Here is a 17,183-nt window from a genome sequence, read left to right on the forward strand (position 1 = left end):
CTGGAGACCCTACATTAGACAATAATAAACATGAACATACATCTGATATCTACACCATCCAGTATATCTACAACCCTACTCATCCACTATCTAGATCATACTGTATATCTACTACCCCATTCACGGATGTCACATCGTGTAATTTCATTGTTACAAACGTTCTGATGCCTGACTCTATGAACGTTCTGATGCCTGACTCTATGAACGTGCTGATGCCTGACTCTATGAACGTGCTGATGCCTGACTCTATGAACGTGCTGATGCCTGACTCTATGAACGTGCTGATGCCTGACTCTATGAACGTGCTGATGCCTGACTCTATGAACGTTCTGATGCCTGACTCTATGAACGTTCTGATGCCTGACTCTATGAACGTTCTGATGCCTGACTCTATGAACGTTCTGATGCCTGACTCTATGAACGTTCTGATGCCTGACTCTATGAACGTCCTGATGCCTGACTCTATGAACGTCCTGATGCCTGACTCTATGAACGTCCTGATGCCTGACGCTATGAACGTCCTGATGCCTGACGCTATGAACGTCCTGATGCCTGACGCTATGAACGTCCTGATGCCTGACGCTATGAACGTCCTGATGCCTGACGCTATGAACGTCCTGATGCCTGACGCTATGAACGTCCTGATGCCTGACGCTATGAACGTCCTGATGCCTGACGCTATGAACGTTCCGATGCCTGACGCTATGAACGTCCTGATGCCTGACTCTATGAACGTTCTGATGCCTGACTCTATGAACGTTCTGATGCCTGACTCTATGAACGTTCTGATGCCTGACTCTATGAACGTTCTGATGCCTGACTCTATGAACGTTCTGATGCCTGACTCTATGAACGTTCTGATGCCTGACGTTATGGACGTTCTGATGCCTGACTCTATGGACGTTCTGATGCCTGACTCTATGGACGTTCTGATGCCTGACTCTATGAACGTTCTGATGCCTGACTCTATGAACGTTCTGATGCCTGAATCTATGAACGTTCTGATGCCTGACTCTATGAACGTTCTGATGCCTGACGTTATGGACGTTCTGATGCCTGACTCTATGGACGTCCTGCTGCCTGACTCTATGGACGTCCTGATGCCTGACTCTATGGACGTCCTGATGCCTGACTCTATGGACGTCCTGATGCCTGACTCTATGGACGTCCTGATGCCTGACTCTATGGACGTCCTGATGCCTGACTCTATGGACGTCCTGATGCCTGACTCTATGGACGTCCTGATGCCTGACTCTATGGACGTCCTGATGCCTGACTCTATGGACGTCCTGATGCCTGACTCTATGGACGTCCTGATGCCTGACTCTATGGACGTCCTGATGCCTGACTCTATGGACGTCCTGATGCCTGACTCTATGGACGTCCTGATGCCTGACTCTATGGACGTCCTGATGCCTGACTCTATGGACGTCCTGATGCCTGACTCTATGGACGTCCTGATGCCTGACTCTATGGACGTCCTGATGCCTGACTCTATGGACGTTCTGATGCCTGACTCTATGGACGTCCTGATGCCTGACTCTATGGACGTCCTGATGCCTGACTCTATGGACGTCCTGATGCCTGACTCTATGGACGTTCTGATGCCTGACTCTATGGACGTCCTGATGCCTGACTCTATGGACATCCTGATGCCTGACTCTATGGACGTCCTGATGCCTGACTCAATTATGCATTAGTTCAGTCTCTTATATAGTATAACTGTAACAATCTTATATTTTTCAAATTCTTCAGCACTAACTTCCTCAAAACATCCGCAAGCTATCCACAAGCTAATCAGTGTCTGTCCCCAGCATCTAAACGACCCATCATCTCCCAAGCAGCCTGCTGAAGCCCCGTTACAGAGGAGAGGGGAACACTGATGTTATTATTACAACAAATGCAGTGCATTTCCCGGCAAATCACCAGCTCCCAAACTCATTTCAACACTGAACTAATTCAATCACCTCCCACTGATGAGATCCTACAGCCTCCACTGGGCTTGATCTCCCAGAGCCCAGAGGGTGGGGAGAGATTTGATCTCCCAGAGCCCAGAGGGTGGGGAGACTGGAGAGAGCTTTGGTCTCCCAGTGCCCAGAAGGTGATGAGACTGGGGAGAGCTTTGGTGTCCAGTGCCCAGAAGGTGAGGAGACTGGAGAGAGCTTTGGTCTCCAGTGCCCAGAAGGTGAGGAGACTGGAGAGAGCTTTAGTCTCCCAGTGCCCAGAAGGTGAGGAGACTGGAGAGAGCTTTGGTCTCCCAGTGCCCAGAAGGTGAGGAGACTGGAGAGAGCTTTGGTCTCCAGTGCCCAGAAGGTGAGGAGACTGGACAGAGCTTTGGTCTCCAAGTGCCCAGAAGGTGAGGAGACTGGAGAGAGCTTTGGTCTCCCAGTGCCCAGAAGGTGAGGAGACTGGGGAGAGGCAGAAAGACAATCAAAGACTAATGTTGTTTTAACAATTATCATCTGCCCACAGGGATCAGTCAATAGAACATGAAGCACTCCTAACACAGGTATTATGACCGGAGGTTAGGGGGAAGTGGAATGCAGTTGCTGTTGAGGTGTGTGTGTGTGTGTGTGTGTGTTTCTCTATGGCTTTATGTGGTGCTTTACGTTCAGTTTTTTTTAAATGAACAAAAAAATGCAACCTTTTTACTGTAATAGCCTGCCAAGTATCCAAAGAACCTTCCATTTCATCTTTCAAAACAACGATATCACTGAGGTGGTGTAGCAATTCAAAGGGCGAATGAAAAGGTGTCATTTACTCCAAGACGTGCATTTCAGTATCAGGGACTGGAGCGTGAACCCGACACCACACCTGTGACTCATTTATGACATGTCATACAACATATCCAACCAGGATTGCTCCCCTCCATCTTGTATTATCACATTGTTACAATACCTTCCACATGCTCCTTTTCAATCCACAATGGATCATGGCTTCACAGGCTAATGCCTCACTACGGATAACCGTGCTACAAAAACCTACCGTCAAAATACTCTGCTGATGTTGACAGACACATCGAGTAATGAGTAACCCTCTCCCTCCCTCAACTATGGTTCAACCAGCCCCCGTAGAGAAACTACTTAACTAGTCATATAACCCATACAGCTCAGTACTGGTGACTGATTAGTGAACGGTGACATATTAGTGCATTACATGGCATAAAGCCATGTGTCTATTGAGAACAAGCTGTTAATGGGTCTATACGGACCATCTTCTATCAAGTCAGTGGTCTACACTGGGCATCAAGTAGCCTGCTCCCAGATCTGTTTGCTGTATCGCCAATTCCTATGGTCATTGTTATGCTAAATATTCACAGGAGTTGGCTATTCAGCAAAAACAGATCTGGGACCAGGCTAAGGGGAAAAGTAAGCAAAGTAAGCTCTTACCCAAAGTATCTATGCACTATTCAGATGCTTTCTGTTTGGCAGTGATTTCATTTGGAGAGGGGGAATGCGAGGAACAGAGAGTGTCTAAATGAGTTGGAGGAGTGGGGAAACAGCAACGTAAATCAATTTCACAGGTTTCTCTCCAAATGGAAGCTCTGCGGAGGAGATCATTGGTCCGCTGAATGTAAACGGATGGATGTTTGTGTGTGAGTGGGGCGGGGGGGGTGTGTACTGATGAAAAATCACAGAGGAAAGAGGCTCCAATTAGGCTGACAAAGCTGTTTTATGGTCTAGTTTTGTATGTTTGTTGTAGTCTCTAGTTTGATATTAGTTTGATATTTCTAATAACTATTTTGTCTAATTAAGCAATAATGTGCAAGGAGGTGTGGTATATCGGCAATATACCACAGCTAAGGGCTGTTCTTAAGCACAACACAACGCAGAGAGCCTGGATACAGCCCGTAGCCATATACCACATACCCCCGAGGTGCCTTATTGCTATTATAAACTGGTTACCAGGTAATACAAACAGTAAAAAGTATTTTTTGGTCATACCTGTGGAATATGGTCTGATATACCACAGCTTTCAGCCAATCAGCATCCAGGAGCCAAGCTACCCGGTTTATAAACACAATTAATCTGGTAACTACACTAAATCTTAACCATCAAAAAAAATACAAAAATCTCTCACTGTGAGGTGAAGTATTTTATAAGCTATACCAATAAGTCGGGATCACTGATCAGGGCCCATATTTTCAAATTGTTTCAGAGTAGCAGTGTTGAAATGAATAGATATGGCCAGCTACGCTGCTAATCAGAGAGACTTATCATTTCCAGCAATTAACTGCCTGTTTTAACATACCCAAGGCTCCAAACTGAAAGCTGCACGAGCAATATCAACGTCTTGTGTTTAACTGAGTACTACTCTCTATCTTTGAAGTTAGAGCATTTCTCTGTCACATAAAAAAACAAATACTGTAACAAACTGTTTATAAATGGCCATTTTAGTGGGGTCCTTTGAAATAATTTGACACAACAACATGGATCTCTGTGGCCTTTCAGAGACCGGCTTGACTGCCAACTGGCTGTGATAGTCCAAACACGGGCTGTGATAGTCCAAACACGGCTGTGATAGTCCAAACACGGGCTGTGATAGTCCAAACACGGGCTGTGATAGTCCAAACACGGGCTGTGATAGTCCAAACACGGGCTGTGACAGTCCAAACACGGGCTGTGACAGTCCAAACACGGGCTGTGACAGTCCAAACACGGGCTGTGACAGTCCAAACACGGGCTGTGATAGTCCAAACACGGGCTGTGATAGTCCAAACACGGGCTGTGTGGCTCGACTTCAGTAGCAATTCATTCATTGTTATTAAAGGAAGGGAGGTCTAGTCTAGGAGACACACAGCCATTGGCGTGTGCAAAGTACACAAAATAAGTGTGAATACACAGGCAGAGACCGGCAGAAAGAGACAGGCAGAAAGAGACCGGCAGAAAGAGACAGACAGACACTAGTGTTGTAACACCATCATTTTAACTTGAATACCAGGTTGAGCATCACGAAAACTCGATACCATCACGATACACGATACCATCACGATACGCGATACCAAAACGATACGCGATACCAAAACGATACGCGATACCAAAACGACACGCGATACCAAAACGACACGCGATACCAAAACGACACGCGATACCAAAACGACACGCGATACCAAAACGACACGCGATACCAAAACGACTCCACGGCAAAAAAAAGATGGCATATTAGTCAAAGTCACAGAAAGGCACTTGATCCAGACAGATATTTTGAGTTCATTATCATTATATTTTTCTAAGACAGCAATGTATGCATTAATGAATCAAGTATTCAATCATACAATCAATTAGTTTTTACATAACATAATGGTCATTTATTTGAATGGCAAATCTCTACTGATAATCTGGGTAAATCAAAATGTAGCCTAGGCCTGTTCACAATACAGGTGAAGGCATATTCAATAGGAGTGTGTGCATGCATTGAGTTATTGAGCTTGTTTTGGTTGATTTCACCGGGCTGCAGAGGAAAAACAATCTACTTCCTTTCCATTTGGGACTTGTTTTATTGTGCTGACCAACAACATTTGCATAGAAGAATAAATCTCTTATTTTATAAAATCATTCACACACACACAGTGAGAGAGACGTGACTGAGGTGAGGGAGAAGAAGTCAATAAACACAATTTTTGGCAACATCTATGTTTTTTTTATGTCAATCAGAGCCCCTTACGTGCTCTAGAACTATAAGGAGACATCAGCTGATAGACAGACTTGACAGGCACGGTGCTCTAGAACTATAAGGAGACATCAGCTGATAGACAGACTTGACAGGCACGGTGCTCTAGAACTATAAGGAGACATCAGCTGATAGACAGACTTGACAGGCACGGTGCTCTAGAGCTATAAGGAGACATCAGCTGATAGACAGACTTGACAGGCACGGTGCTCTAGAGCTATAAGAAGACATCAGCTGATAGACAGACTTGACAGGCACGGTGCTCTAGAACTATAAGGAGACAACTGCTGATAGACAGACTTGACAGGCACGGTGCTCTAGAACTATAAGGAGACATCAGCTGATAGACAGACTTGACAGGAACGGTGCTCTAGAACTATAAGGAGACATCAACTGGGCTGATAGACAGACTTGACAGGCATGGTGCTCTAGAACTATAAGGAGACATCAACTGGGCTGATAGACAGACTTGACAGGCACGTGCTCTAGAGCTATAAGGAGACATCAGCTGATAGACAGACTTGACAGGCACGGTGCTCTAGAACTATAAGGAGACATCAGCTGATAGACAGACTTGACAGGCACGGTGCTCTACAGCTATAAGGTGACATCAGCTGATAGACAGACTTGACAGACATGGTGCTCTAGAGCTATAAGAAGACATCAGCTGATAGACAGACTTGACAGGCACGGTGCTCTAGAACTATAAGGAGACAACTGCTGATAGACAGACTTGACAGGCACGGTGCTCTAGAACTATAAGGAGACATCAGCTGATAGACAGACTTGACAGGAACGGTGCTCTAGAACTATAAGGAGACATCAACTGGGCTGATAGACAGACTTGACAGGCACGGTGCTCTAGAACTATAAGGAGACATCAACTGGGCTGATAGACAGACTTGACAGGCACGTGCTCTAGAGCTATAAGGAGACATCTGCTGGGCTGATAGACAGACTTGACAGGCACGGTGCTCTAGAGCTATAAGGAGACATCAGCTGATAGACAGACTTGACAGGCACGGTGCTCTAGAGCTATAAGGAGACATCAGCTGATAGACAGACTTGACAGGCACGGTGCTCTAGAGCTATAAGGTGACATCAGCTGATAGACAGACTTGACAGACATGGTGCTCTAGAGCTATAAGGAGACATCTGCTGATAGACAGACTTGACAGGCACGGTGCTCTAGAGCTATAAGGAGACATCAGCTGATAGACAGACTTGACAGGCACGGTGCTCTAGAGCTATAAGGAGACATCTGCTGGGCTGATAGACTTGATCCTCTCTCAATCAGTAGAAGACGTGAGACACATTTAACAGAACCAAAACTTTTTTCATGTTCTAGTATCGAACAAGTACAGAAGTTTAGGTATACCGTGCAACACCCTCCCGTCTGTCCTTAGATAATTAGTCAGGCACACAATCACAAAGGACAGAGCCACGCTATCGTACATTCAGACCATGTGGATCAATCAATGCCTTAGTAAGGTCAAATGAAGAGAAAGAAGAATTAACGAGAGAAAGAGAGAGATCAGCAGACTCAACGAGAGAGAGGGTGAGCATGTACCCTCATTTTAATCCTGTAATAATTATTGACTTTTCTCCCGGGGAAGTTCAATTCCATTTCAGGTTCCATTTATGAATATGATAAATCCTAATTGGAAGGTCGGCGGAAGTCAAGAATCGATCGCTCAAATAAGTCAATGGCGTGGTTCCCCTTGAACACAGGGCACTGGAGGAGTACAGATTAGAGGAACCATCTTTATATTAAAAGATAACCGCTAGATGGGATTATCACCTTTTCATTTGTGATCTGGGAACATGAGGGTATGAAGAGGATGTATTTTCCCCAAATCCTGGTTGGAGGATTCTGGATTTCATGCTCATTCCCTCCTGATTCTGGATTTCATGCTCATTCCCTCCTGATTCCAACTCTGATTTCTAGAAAACCAGGAAATGTATTTAAAAGTTCACAAAATGTTTCAAGCCTGTGTGTGATTGAGCTATAAGGTATTGGTTCTCTAGAAGCTGTTGGAGAGATATTATCAGACTAAAATGAGAGGTGTTCTTTGCTGTGGACTTCCATTACAGAACAGTCAGAACGGGGCTAATCCTCATTGTCCGTCACAGCCCTCTTCCTCACCCCTCGACCCGACAGGCCTGACATAAGAGACATACAGGTGTATCAATCGGTGCAGCTGCATGGAGCTTATGCAGTATACAGATACAAACACACAGGCAGACATGCATACATAGTAACACACACACAAATGCATTAGTGCAACCCCCCCCCCCCCCCCACACACACACACCTCTCTCTCGCTACTTCCCCTCTTTCAGTCAGTGTTTCCATTTGCACCTCTCTCCCTCCCCATTGTGTGGCACAAATCAGTTCGACGGGAAACACGGGTCCCGCTCGCTCGGAGCAGTCAGTCACTGTGCGCCTCTCCGCTCCTCGTCCCCAGGGTAGCACGCTATTACGCAGAAACAACACCACTAATACACAGATTGCCTTTTCTCCTCTAGATAGACAGATACACACACACATGCAGGCAGACATACTGTAGAAGGACACACACACAAACACAATAGGAATTAAGGGAGAAAGAAACTCATTGTGTAACTCAACTCAAGGTGGACGACTGTGGAGAGTCAAGTATTTTGTTTGACAACAAGCCAAGCCTTCAAAAAGGGAAATATGGCAGACAGGGGGATAGAAACGCGGGAAACAGAGTTACGGGTCTATTATGACCGTGTCTGGGTGGGAGGGGAGGTCATACAGGGCAGGAGCGGAGGCTGATATACAAACCTTTGTGTTTGGATCATGGTGTAGTTGTCATTTCAACACTGCCTGTCCTGGGGTAAGGTAATACAGCTCTGTTCTGTTGCTGCGCTGACTAAAACAACTCAAAAAAGGTGTAGTCTTACAAAAAAACATGGTTATTGAGAAATATCTTAGAAATGGCAATGATGACCACCCCGCTCGCTCTCTCCCAACCGCCACTTTGGAGGAGAAAATAAAAACAGGAAAGGAAATAGCAATTGCCTGCATTCAGGGCCATGATAACAAATCTGTACCTTGGAAGTGGTTTCCCTGTTTCCATCATTTATTCATGGAGTCGGGAGTGGATGGAATGAAAAGGTCTCTGTACTAAGATTCTAGACTAGAAAGAGAGAGCTTCTCTATATTATGATTCTAGACTAGAAAGAGAGAGCCTCTCTATATTATGATTCTAGACTAGAAAGAGAGAGCCTCTCTATATTATGATTCTAGACCAGAAAGAGAGCCTCTCTATATTATGATTCTAGACTAGAAAGAGAGAGCCTCTCTATATTATGATTCTAGACTAGAAAGAGAAAGCCTCTCTATATTATGATTCTAGACCAGAGAGAGCCTCTCTATATTATGATTCTAGACTAGAAAGAGAAAGCCTCTCTATATTATGATTCTAGACCAGAAAGAGAGAGCCTCTCTATATTATGATTCTAGACCAGAAAGAGAGAGCCTCTCTATATTATGACTCTAGACTAGAAAGAGAGTGCCTCTCTGTTCAAAGAGCTAGCTAGAGGGAGATTAAACATACAGGGACATGTCTCCTGCCTTCCCTCTGTTTCTCACACAAAGGGACACACCGATACAAACCCACACCCACCCAGCTGTGGGTCCATATGTAGCTATAATAAGCCTTTAGATGAAGCTGTGGATTAATGGAAGCATATGCGGTGTGCTTCATTGGAGAGCCGATGTAATTAAGCTTCCTAACCTCTGGGCGTGTGTTTGTAATGAGGGAGACGGAAGGGCCCCTTCACACACACACACACACACACACACACACACACACACACACACACACACACACACACACACACACACACACACACACACACACACACACACACACGCGCGCACAAACACCCATGAGAGATACTGTTTGTTAAGGATATATGTAACAGAATGTACCTCCCTCAGGTAAAGAGACAAAGAACAAACAGTCCACCATCCACAGCTAGTAGTACTACACTCCTGTCACTGCAGAGGAGTACAGCCCTTATTTATCATGGGAAACACAGTGAGTAGTACTACACTCCTGTCACTGCAGAGTAGTACAGCCCTTATTTATCATGGGAAACACAGTGCCCTTCAATTAAATTATATTCACTCAGTGGCCAGTTTATTAGGTACACCCATCTAGTACCGGGTCTGACTTCGCTTTGCCTCCAGAACAGCCTGCATTCTTCGGGGCATGGAAACGTTGCTCAGTCGGAATCAAGTGACCTAATGTGTACCAGGAAAACATTCCCCATCCCATTACACCAACGCAACCAGCTTGCACCGTTGACACGAGGCAGGATGTGGCGATGGACTCATGCTGCTTACGCCAAATCCTGACTCTGCCATCAGCATGACGCAACAGGACTCATCGGACCAGGCGATGTTTTTCCACTCCTCAGTTGTCCAGTGTTGGTGATCGCGTGCCCACTGGAGCCACTTCTTCTTGTTTTTAGCTGATAGGAGTGGAACCTGGTGTGGTCGTCTGCTGCAAATAGCCCATCCGTCACAAGGACCAACAAGATGCTTTTCTGCACACCCCTTTTGTACTGTCGTTATTTGCTTGTTTGTGGCCTGCCTGTTAGCTTGCGCCAATCTTGCCAATCTCCTTCCACCTATCATCAATGAACTGTTTTTGCCCACAGGACTGAGACTAGATGTTTTTTGTTTGTAGCACCACTCTCAGTAAACCCTAGACAGTCGTGTGTGAAAAGTCCAGGATTGCCGGCCACATCGACGATCATACCACGCTCTAAGTCGCTTAGGTCACCCGGTTGGCCAATTCTTTCGTCAATCATACAGTAACTGAATGCCTCGATGCCGGTCTGCCTGCTTTATATACAGTTGAAGTCGGACGTTTACATACAACTTAACCAAATACATTTAAACATTTGGCCCATTCCTCCTGACAGAGCTGGTGTAACTGAGTCAGGTTTGTAAGCCTCCTTGCTCGCACACACTTTTTCAGTTCTGCCCACAAATTTTCTATAGGATTGAGGTCAGGGCTTTGTAATGGCCACTCCAATATCTTGACTTTGTTGTCCTTAAGCCATTTTGCCACAACTTTGGAAGCATGCTTGGGGTCATTGTCCATTTGGAAGACCCATTTGCGACCAAGCTTTAACTTCCTGATTGATGTCTTGAGATGTTGCTTCAATATATCCACATAATTTTCCTACCTCATGATGCCATCTATTTTGTGAAGTGCACCAATTCCTCCTGCAGCAAAGCACCCACTCAACATGATGCTGCCACCCCCGTGCTTCAGGGTTGGGATGGTGTTCTTCAGCTTGCAAGCCTCCCTCTTTTTCCTCCAAACATAACAATGGTCATTATGGCCAAAAGGTTATATTTTTGTTTCATCAGACCAGAGGACATTTCTCCAAAAACTATGATCTTTGTCCCCATGTGCAGTTGCAAACCGTAGTCTGGCTTGTTTATGGCGGTTTTGGAGCAGTGGCTTCTTCCTTGCTGAGTGGCCTGTCAGGTTATGTCGATATAGAACTCGTTTCACTGTGGATATAGATACTTTTGTACCCATTTCCTCCAGCATCTTCACATGGTCCTTTTCTGTTGTTCTGGGATTTAGTTGCACTTTTCGCACCAAATTACGTTAATCTCTTGGAGACAGAATTTGTCTCCTTCCTGAGCGCTATGACAGCTGCGTGGTCCCATGGTGTTTATACTTGCGTACTATTGTTTGTACAGATGAATGTGGTACCTTGGGGTGTTTGGAAATTGCTCCCTAGGATGAACCAGACTTTTTTCTGAGGTCTTGGCTAATTTCTTTTGATTTTCCCATGATGTCAAGCAAAGAGGCACTGAGTTAAGGTAGGCCTTGAACTTCATCCACAGGTACACCTCCAATTGACTCAAATGATGTCAATTAGCCTATCAGAAGCTTCTAAAGCCATGACATCATTTTCTGGAATTTTCCTAGCTGTTTAAAGGTGAAGTCAACTTAGTGTATGTAAACTACTGACCCACTAGAATTGTGATACAGTGAATTATAAGTGAAATATTTAGCTAGCAACAGCAAGCTAGCTAAATAGGACAAATTAGCTAGCAAGTGCAAGCTAGCGAGCTAAATTGCCATAAATGTTTAATGCTTTTCGACCAGTCCCCATATTAATATAATTGGTTCAGTTTGTTTTGATATTTTAACCTGCATGTCGTGATCACGTTTGGTGTGGGGAGGACAAAATACATTTATGCACGATGGCACACGCACGCAGCCGGTTTGGGTTCCGTGTAAGTGTATGTAAACTTCAGACTTCAACTGTCGCAATCCACGGCCACGTGTCTGTAGGAGCTAACCATTTTCGTGAACAGGGTGGTGTACCTAATAAACTGTGTAGATTTAGTTAGATTTGATTATTGGATCTCTTAACATCACACTCCAAGTAACTGAGCTAGCTGCACTATCAAACTGGCATCAGCCAATAGAGAAAGTGTACTGGTGATGGTTGACTGTGTGAATGGATTGTGTATTGAGGTGAGATCTTATGTCTAGTAGAGAAAATACTGCTCTCTTTAAGTGTTGGACAATCCCTTGGCCAGGCTCACGCAACATCTCTCAATCTCTGTTCTACAGTCAGCTTCATCTACATGTTTTTCTCATTATAATGTATTCCTTCAGAAATCACTGAATGGCTTCTACATACAGTGGTGTGATGATAACAATGACTTTTAACACCCCCTCCCTTCATCCAAGTCGATTGATTTAACTTTTCTAAATCCTTTGATTCCTTGAATCTCTCCCTGTCATTCAGGTCCTTAGCAGTCTGCCCGAGCTAAGAACCCGAGCTAAGAACCCGAGCTTAGCATTGTGACAGCAGAAATGAAAGGCAGAGAAATCTCATCTTCGTTTAACGCTGCCAGGCATTCAACCACCGGCCCAAATATTGTTTTATTATCTTTCTCACATCTGAGCTACCGAGGGGTAAGGACAAAAGTTGGAGGCTATTTGGAACACATTTTTTTAAAGCAAATGTTAATCTGGACTTTTCGAACGGGGCGATCATTTTGTGTATGGAGCCTGTATGCCAGGTTAGCGTTGACTGGCGTTTCCTATCAAAAATGAAATCATACCTCGAGGCCTGCGAGGGAGGTTCGTTGAGATGTTTCACCTGTTCAATGCTAAACAGGTGACACTTAGCATTGCTGTGACTCACCTTAAAGTTTGCTCGAAATGCAATCATGGAAATTGTGACATACGACCGATTATGCAGGATTTGAGAATTATTTTATCTCGGAACCCCTCCTCCTTTCGACGACCTCTGTCTCTCTTCCACCATGCCTCTCACTTCCATTTTACACACAGGCAATGTCTCGGAGGAACTGGGTTTGAAAAAAAACGATGAAACAAGCAGGCAAACAGTGCTGTCAGGCGCCGCTGATTGAAACCACAAGGTCATCGCAGAGCGAGGGAGCAAGGGGAGAGAAATGAGAGACAGAAGAAAAGCTGTGGAACAGTGAGACTCTCCAGGGACTCACTCTCCAATCTCCCCCTCGCTGTCTGTCTGTGCGTGTGTGTCTGTGTGCGCGTGTGTCTGTGTGCGCGTGTGTCTGTGTGCGCGTGTCTGTGTGCGCGTGTCTGTGTGCGCGTGTCTGTGTGCGCGTGTGTACCTGGCGAGCGCAGGACTCTGTTATAGTGTTGAGCTTGAGGTGCAACACCTCAAGTTTTGGCACCTCCCTTGTTCTACTCCATCCCAGCTCTGTAACTCTCCACACCCCTCCCTCCCTTGTTCTACTCCATCCCAGCTCTGTACCTCTCCACACCCCTCACTCCCTTGTTCTACTCCATCCCAGCTCTGTACCTCTCCACACCCCTCCCTCCCTTGTTCTACTCCATCCCAGCTCTGTACCTCTCCACACCCCTCCCTCCCTTGTTCTACTCCATCCCAGCTCTGTATCTCTCCACACTCCTCCCTCCCGCCCTCCCTTACCTTGTAGTTCTCCACTCTTGCTGTACAGCTCTCTCCGCTGTTCCCTCAGGTAGGCACTCATGCTGATGGCGTGAGACGACGACTCAAACCTGGAAGAGAGAAACACACATTCACTCGAGCCTGGTCCTAGATGTGTTTGTAACGTCACTCTAGCCTGGTCCCAGATGTGTTTGTGCCGTCACTCTAGCCTGGTCCCAGATGTGTTTGTAACGTCACTCTAGCCTGGTCCCAGATGTGTTTGTGCCGTCACTCTAGCCTGGTCCCAGATGTGTTTGTGCCGTCACTCTAGCCTGGTCACAGGTCTGTTTGTAACGTCACTCTAGCCTGGTCCCAGGTCTGTTTGGGCTGTCTCTCTAGCCTGGTCCCAGATGTGTTTGTAACGTCACTCTAGCCTGGTCCCAGATGTGTTTGTAACGTCACTCTAGCCTGGTCCCAGATGTGTTTGTGCCGTCACTCTAGCCAGGTCCTAGATGTGTTTGTGCCGTCACTCTAACCTGGTCCTAGATGTGTTTGTGCCGTCACTCTAACCTGGTCCTAGATGTGTTTGTGCCGTCACTCTAGCCTGGTCCCAGATGTGTTTGTGCAGTCACTCTAACCTGGTCCTAGATGTGTTTGTGCCGTCACTCTAGCCTGGTCCCAGATGTGTTTGTGCCGTCACTCTAACCTGGTCCTAGATGTGTTTGTGCCGTCACTCTAGCCTGGTCCCGGGTCTGTTTGGGCTGTCTCTCTAGCCTGGTCCCAGATGTGTTTGCAACGTCACTCTAGCCTGGTCCCAGATGTGTTTGTAACGTCACTCTAGCCTGGTCCCAGATGTGTTTGTAACGTCACTCTAGCCTGGTCCCAGATGTGTTTGTGCCGTCACTCTAGCCTGGTCCCAGATGTGTTTGTGCCGTCACTCTAGCCTGGTCACAGGTCTGTTTGTAACGTCACTCTAGCCTGGTCCCAGGTCTGTTTGGGCTGTCTCTCTAGCCTGGTCCCAGATGTGTTTGTAACGTCACTCTAGCCTGGTCCCAGATGTGTTTGTAACGTCACTCTAGCCTGGTCCCAGATGTGTTTGTGCCGTCACTCTAGCCTGGTCCTAGATGTGTTTGTGCCGTCACTCTAACCTGGTCCTAGATGTGTTTGTGCCGTCACTCTAACCTGGTCCTAGATGTGTTTGTGCCGTCACTCTAGCCTGGTCCCAGATGTGTTTGTGCCGTCACTCTAACCTGGTCCTAGATGTGTTTGTGCCGTCACTCTAGCCTGGTCCCGGGTCTGTTTGGGCTGTCTCTCTAGCCTGGTCCCAGATGTGTTTGTAACGTCACTCTAGCCTGGTCCCAGATGTGTTTGTAACGTCACTCTAGCCTGGTCCCAGATGTGTTTGTAACGTCACTCTAGCCTGGTCCCAGATGTGTTTGTGCCGTCACTCTAGCCTGGTCACAGATGTGTTTGTGCCGTCACTCTAGCCTGGTCCCAGATGTGTTTGTAACGTCACTCTAGCCTGGTCCCAGATGTGTTTGTGCCGTCACTCTAGCCTGGTCCTAGATGTGTTTGTGCCGTCACTCTAACCTGGTCCTAGATGTGTTTGTGCCGTCACTCTAACCTGGTCCTAGATGTGTTTGTGCCGTCACTCTAGCCTGGTCCCAGATGTGTTTGTGCCGTCACTCTAACCTGGTCCTAGATGTGTTTGTGCCGTCACTCTAGCCTGGTCCCAGATGTGTTTGTGCCGTCACTCTAACCTGGTCCTAGATGTGTTTGTGCCGTCACTCTAGCCTGGTCCCGGGTCTGTTTGGGCTGTCTCTCTAGCCTGGTCCCAGATGTGTTTGTAACGTCACTCTAGCCTGGTCCCAGATGTGTTTGTAACGTCACTCTAGCCTGGTCCCAGATGTGTTTGTAACGTCACTCTAGCCTGGTCCCAGATGTGTTTGTGCCGTCACTCTAGCCTGGTCACAGGTCTGTTTGTAACGTCACTCTAGCCTGGTCCCAGGTCTGTTTGGGCTGTCTCTCTAGCCTGGTCCCAGGTCTGTTTGGGCTGTCTCTCTAGCCTGGTCCCAGATGTGTTTGTAACGTCACTCTAGCCTGGTCCCAGATGTGTTTGTAACGTCACTCTAGCCTGGTCACAGGTCTGTTTGTAACGTCACTCTAGCCTGGTCCCGGGTCTGTTTGGGCTGTCTCTCTAGCCTGGTCCCAGATGTGTTTGTAACGTCACTCTAGCCTGGTCCCAGATGTTTTTGTGCCGTCACTCTAGCCTGGTCCCAGGTCTGTTTGTGCTGTCACTCTAGCCTGGTCCCAGGTCTGTTTCTGCTGTCTTGCCAACTCCTATGGTCATTGCCACGCCTTAGTCACACCGATCAGGGACTAGACTACTGTCACTCCTACTCAGAGACACAGTGCTCACACTACAGAGGTCAGCAGTTAACACCTGGAGATACTACTACAGGTCTGCCTTGTGGTTGGGGTACATAATGTAAAATGGCTTTGGCTAAGTCTGTAAGCTCCATGTGTAAAGTTACATGGTTTTGAAATGGTTCCAGTTAGACACTACAACAGCCTGAATCAGCACACTAATACTATAGACATCCGTACTGTACAGTAACTTGGTTCTGTTAGGGTTCTGAGGTGTAGGGGACATTTCCCCTTTTCCTTGACTAAAAGCACTTTCAAAGGACATTCTCCATCAAGTCAAGCATGTTTTATAGTACAGAAGTAGGCTTAATCTAGGTCTGGTAAAACAGTCCCTCAATGCTCAAGTGTTTTAGCCTGTCGGTGTCTTACTTGAAGAGGGACTGCTTGGCACGTTGGGGTTTCTTCTTGGCGAAGAAGGCTGCGAACTCGCTGCCGGTGCTGGCGTAGGTGAGCTGGGCAGAGGGCTCGGCAGCACTTTTAGTGTTCTTCACATCCAGGTAGTCCATCAACAGAACCTACAGAACAGTGACATTTTGGTCATTTAGAAAAGGCTTGTGTACTTACTTAGATTTAGCAGATGCTCTGGGAGCGACTTCCAACAAATGCATTCCACTAAGCAAAACCATATATATTACATGTCATCAATGACAACTCACTGACAGAGGGCTGAAGTTAGGATTCATCCAAAGGAGTGGAGTATAGAGCAACAGCCATCACTGTGAATGGTGACAGTCTGGTCTAATCTACGATCCTCCCAAGAACACACCACACAACTAATGTACATATTATGATGTCAGTTCATGTGTGTAATAGCATTATGTCATATAATACATTGAACATAAGGAATTATGTTGTCAACAGAACAACGATCTATAACTGATTATGTCATCGAGGTTAATACAACAATCCACGAAAGAGTTCCGGCGAGTCATCAAAATATCACATCCCCCATTTCTCAGTCCGTCTGCATATTTAAAACCCACTACATCCTTGTCTCATCAACGCTCATAAATACCTTATACAGATCTAACAGCAGCCCCAGACCGACAGATATTGAAGATGTCGGGTAAGGAAGTTAACTTTCCTGGTTGTCTTCTCCCAGTATCTCCCCATCTCTTTCTCTCTCT

General features: G+C 46.3%; 1 protein-coding gene across 1 annotated transcript in view; it reads right to left on the bottom strand.

Annotated features, from left to right (window-relative positions):
- LOC109882115 (exocyst complex component 4) overlaps positions 1-16,579 on the bottom strand; it is a 167,093-nt gene extending 150,514 nt beyond the window's left edge. The window contains exons 1-2 of the mRNA XM_031816020.1: positions 16,426-16,579; positions 13,672-13,760 (exon numbers count right to left, since the gene is read on the bottom strand). Of these exons, the coding sequence (XP_031671880.1) occupies positions 13,672-13,760; positions 16,426-16,562 (226 nt within the window). The 5' untranslated portion in view covers positions 16,563-16,579. The remainder of the gene's footprint in view (positions 1-13,671; positions 13,761-16,425) is intronic.
- Between the last annotated feature and the right edge of the window lie 604 nt (positions 16,580-17,183).

The sequence above is a fragment of the Oncorhynchus kisutch genome, unplaced genomic scaffold, assembly GCF_002021735.2.
Source record: "Oncorhynchus kisutch isolate 150728-3 unplaced genomic scaffold, Okis_V2 scaffold729, whole genome shotgun sequence".
NCBI lineage: Eukaryota > Metazoa > Chordata > Actinopteri > Salmoniformes > Salmonidae > Oncorhynchus > Oncorhynchus kisutch.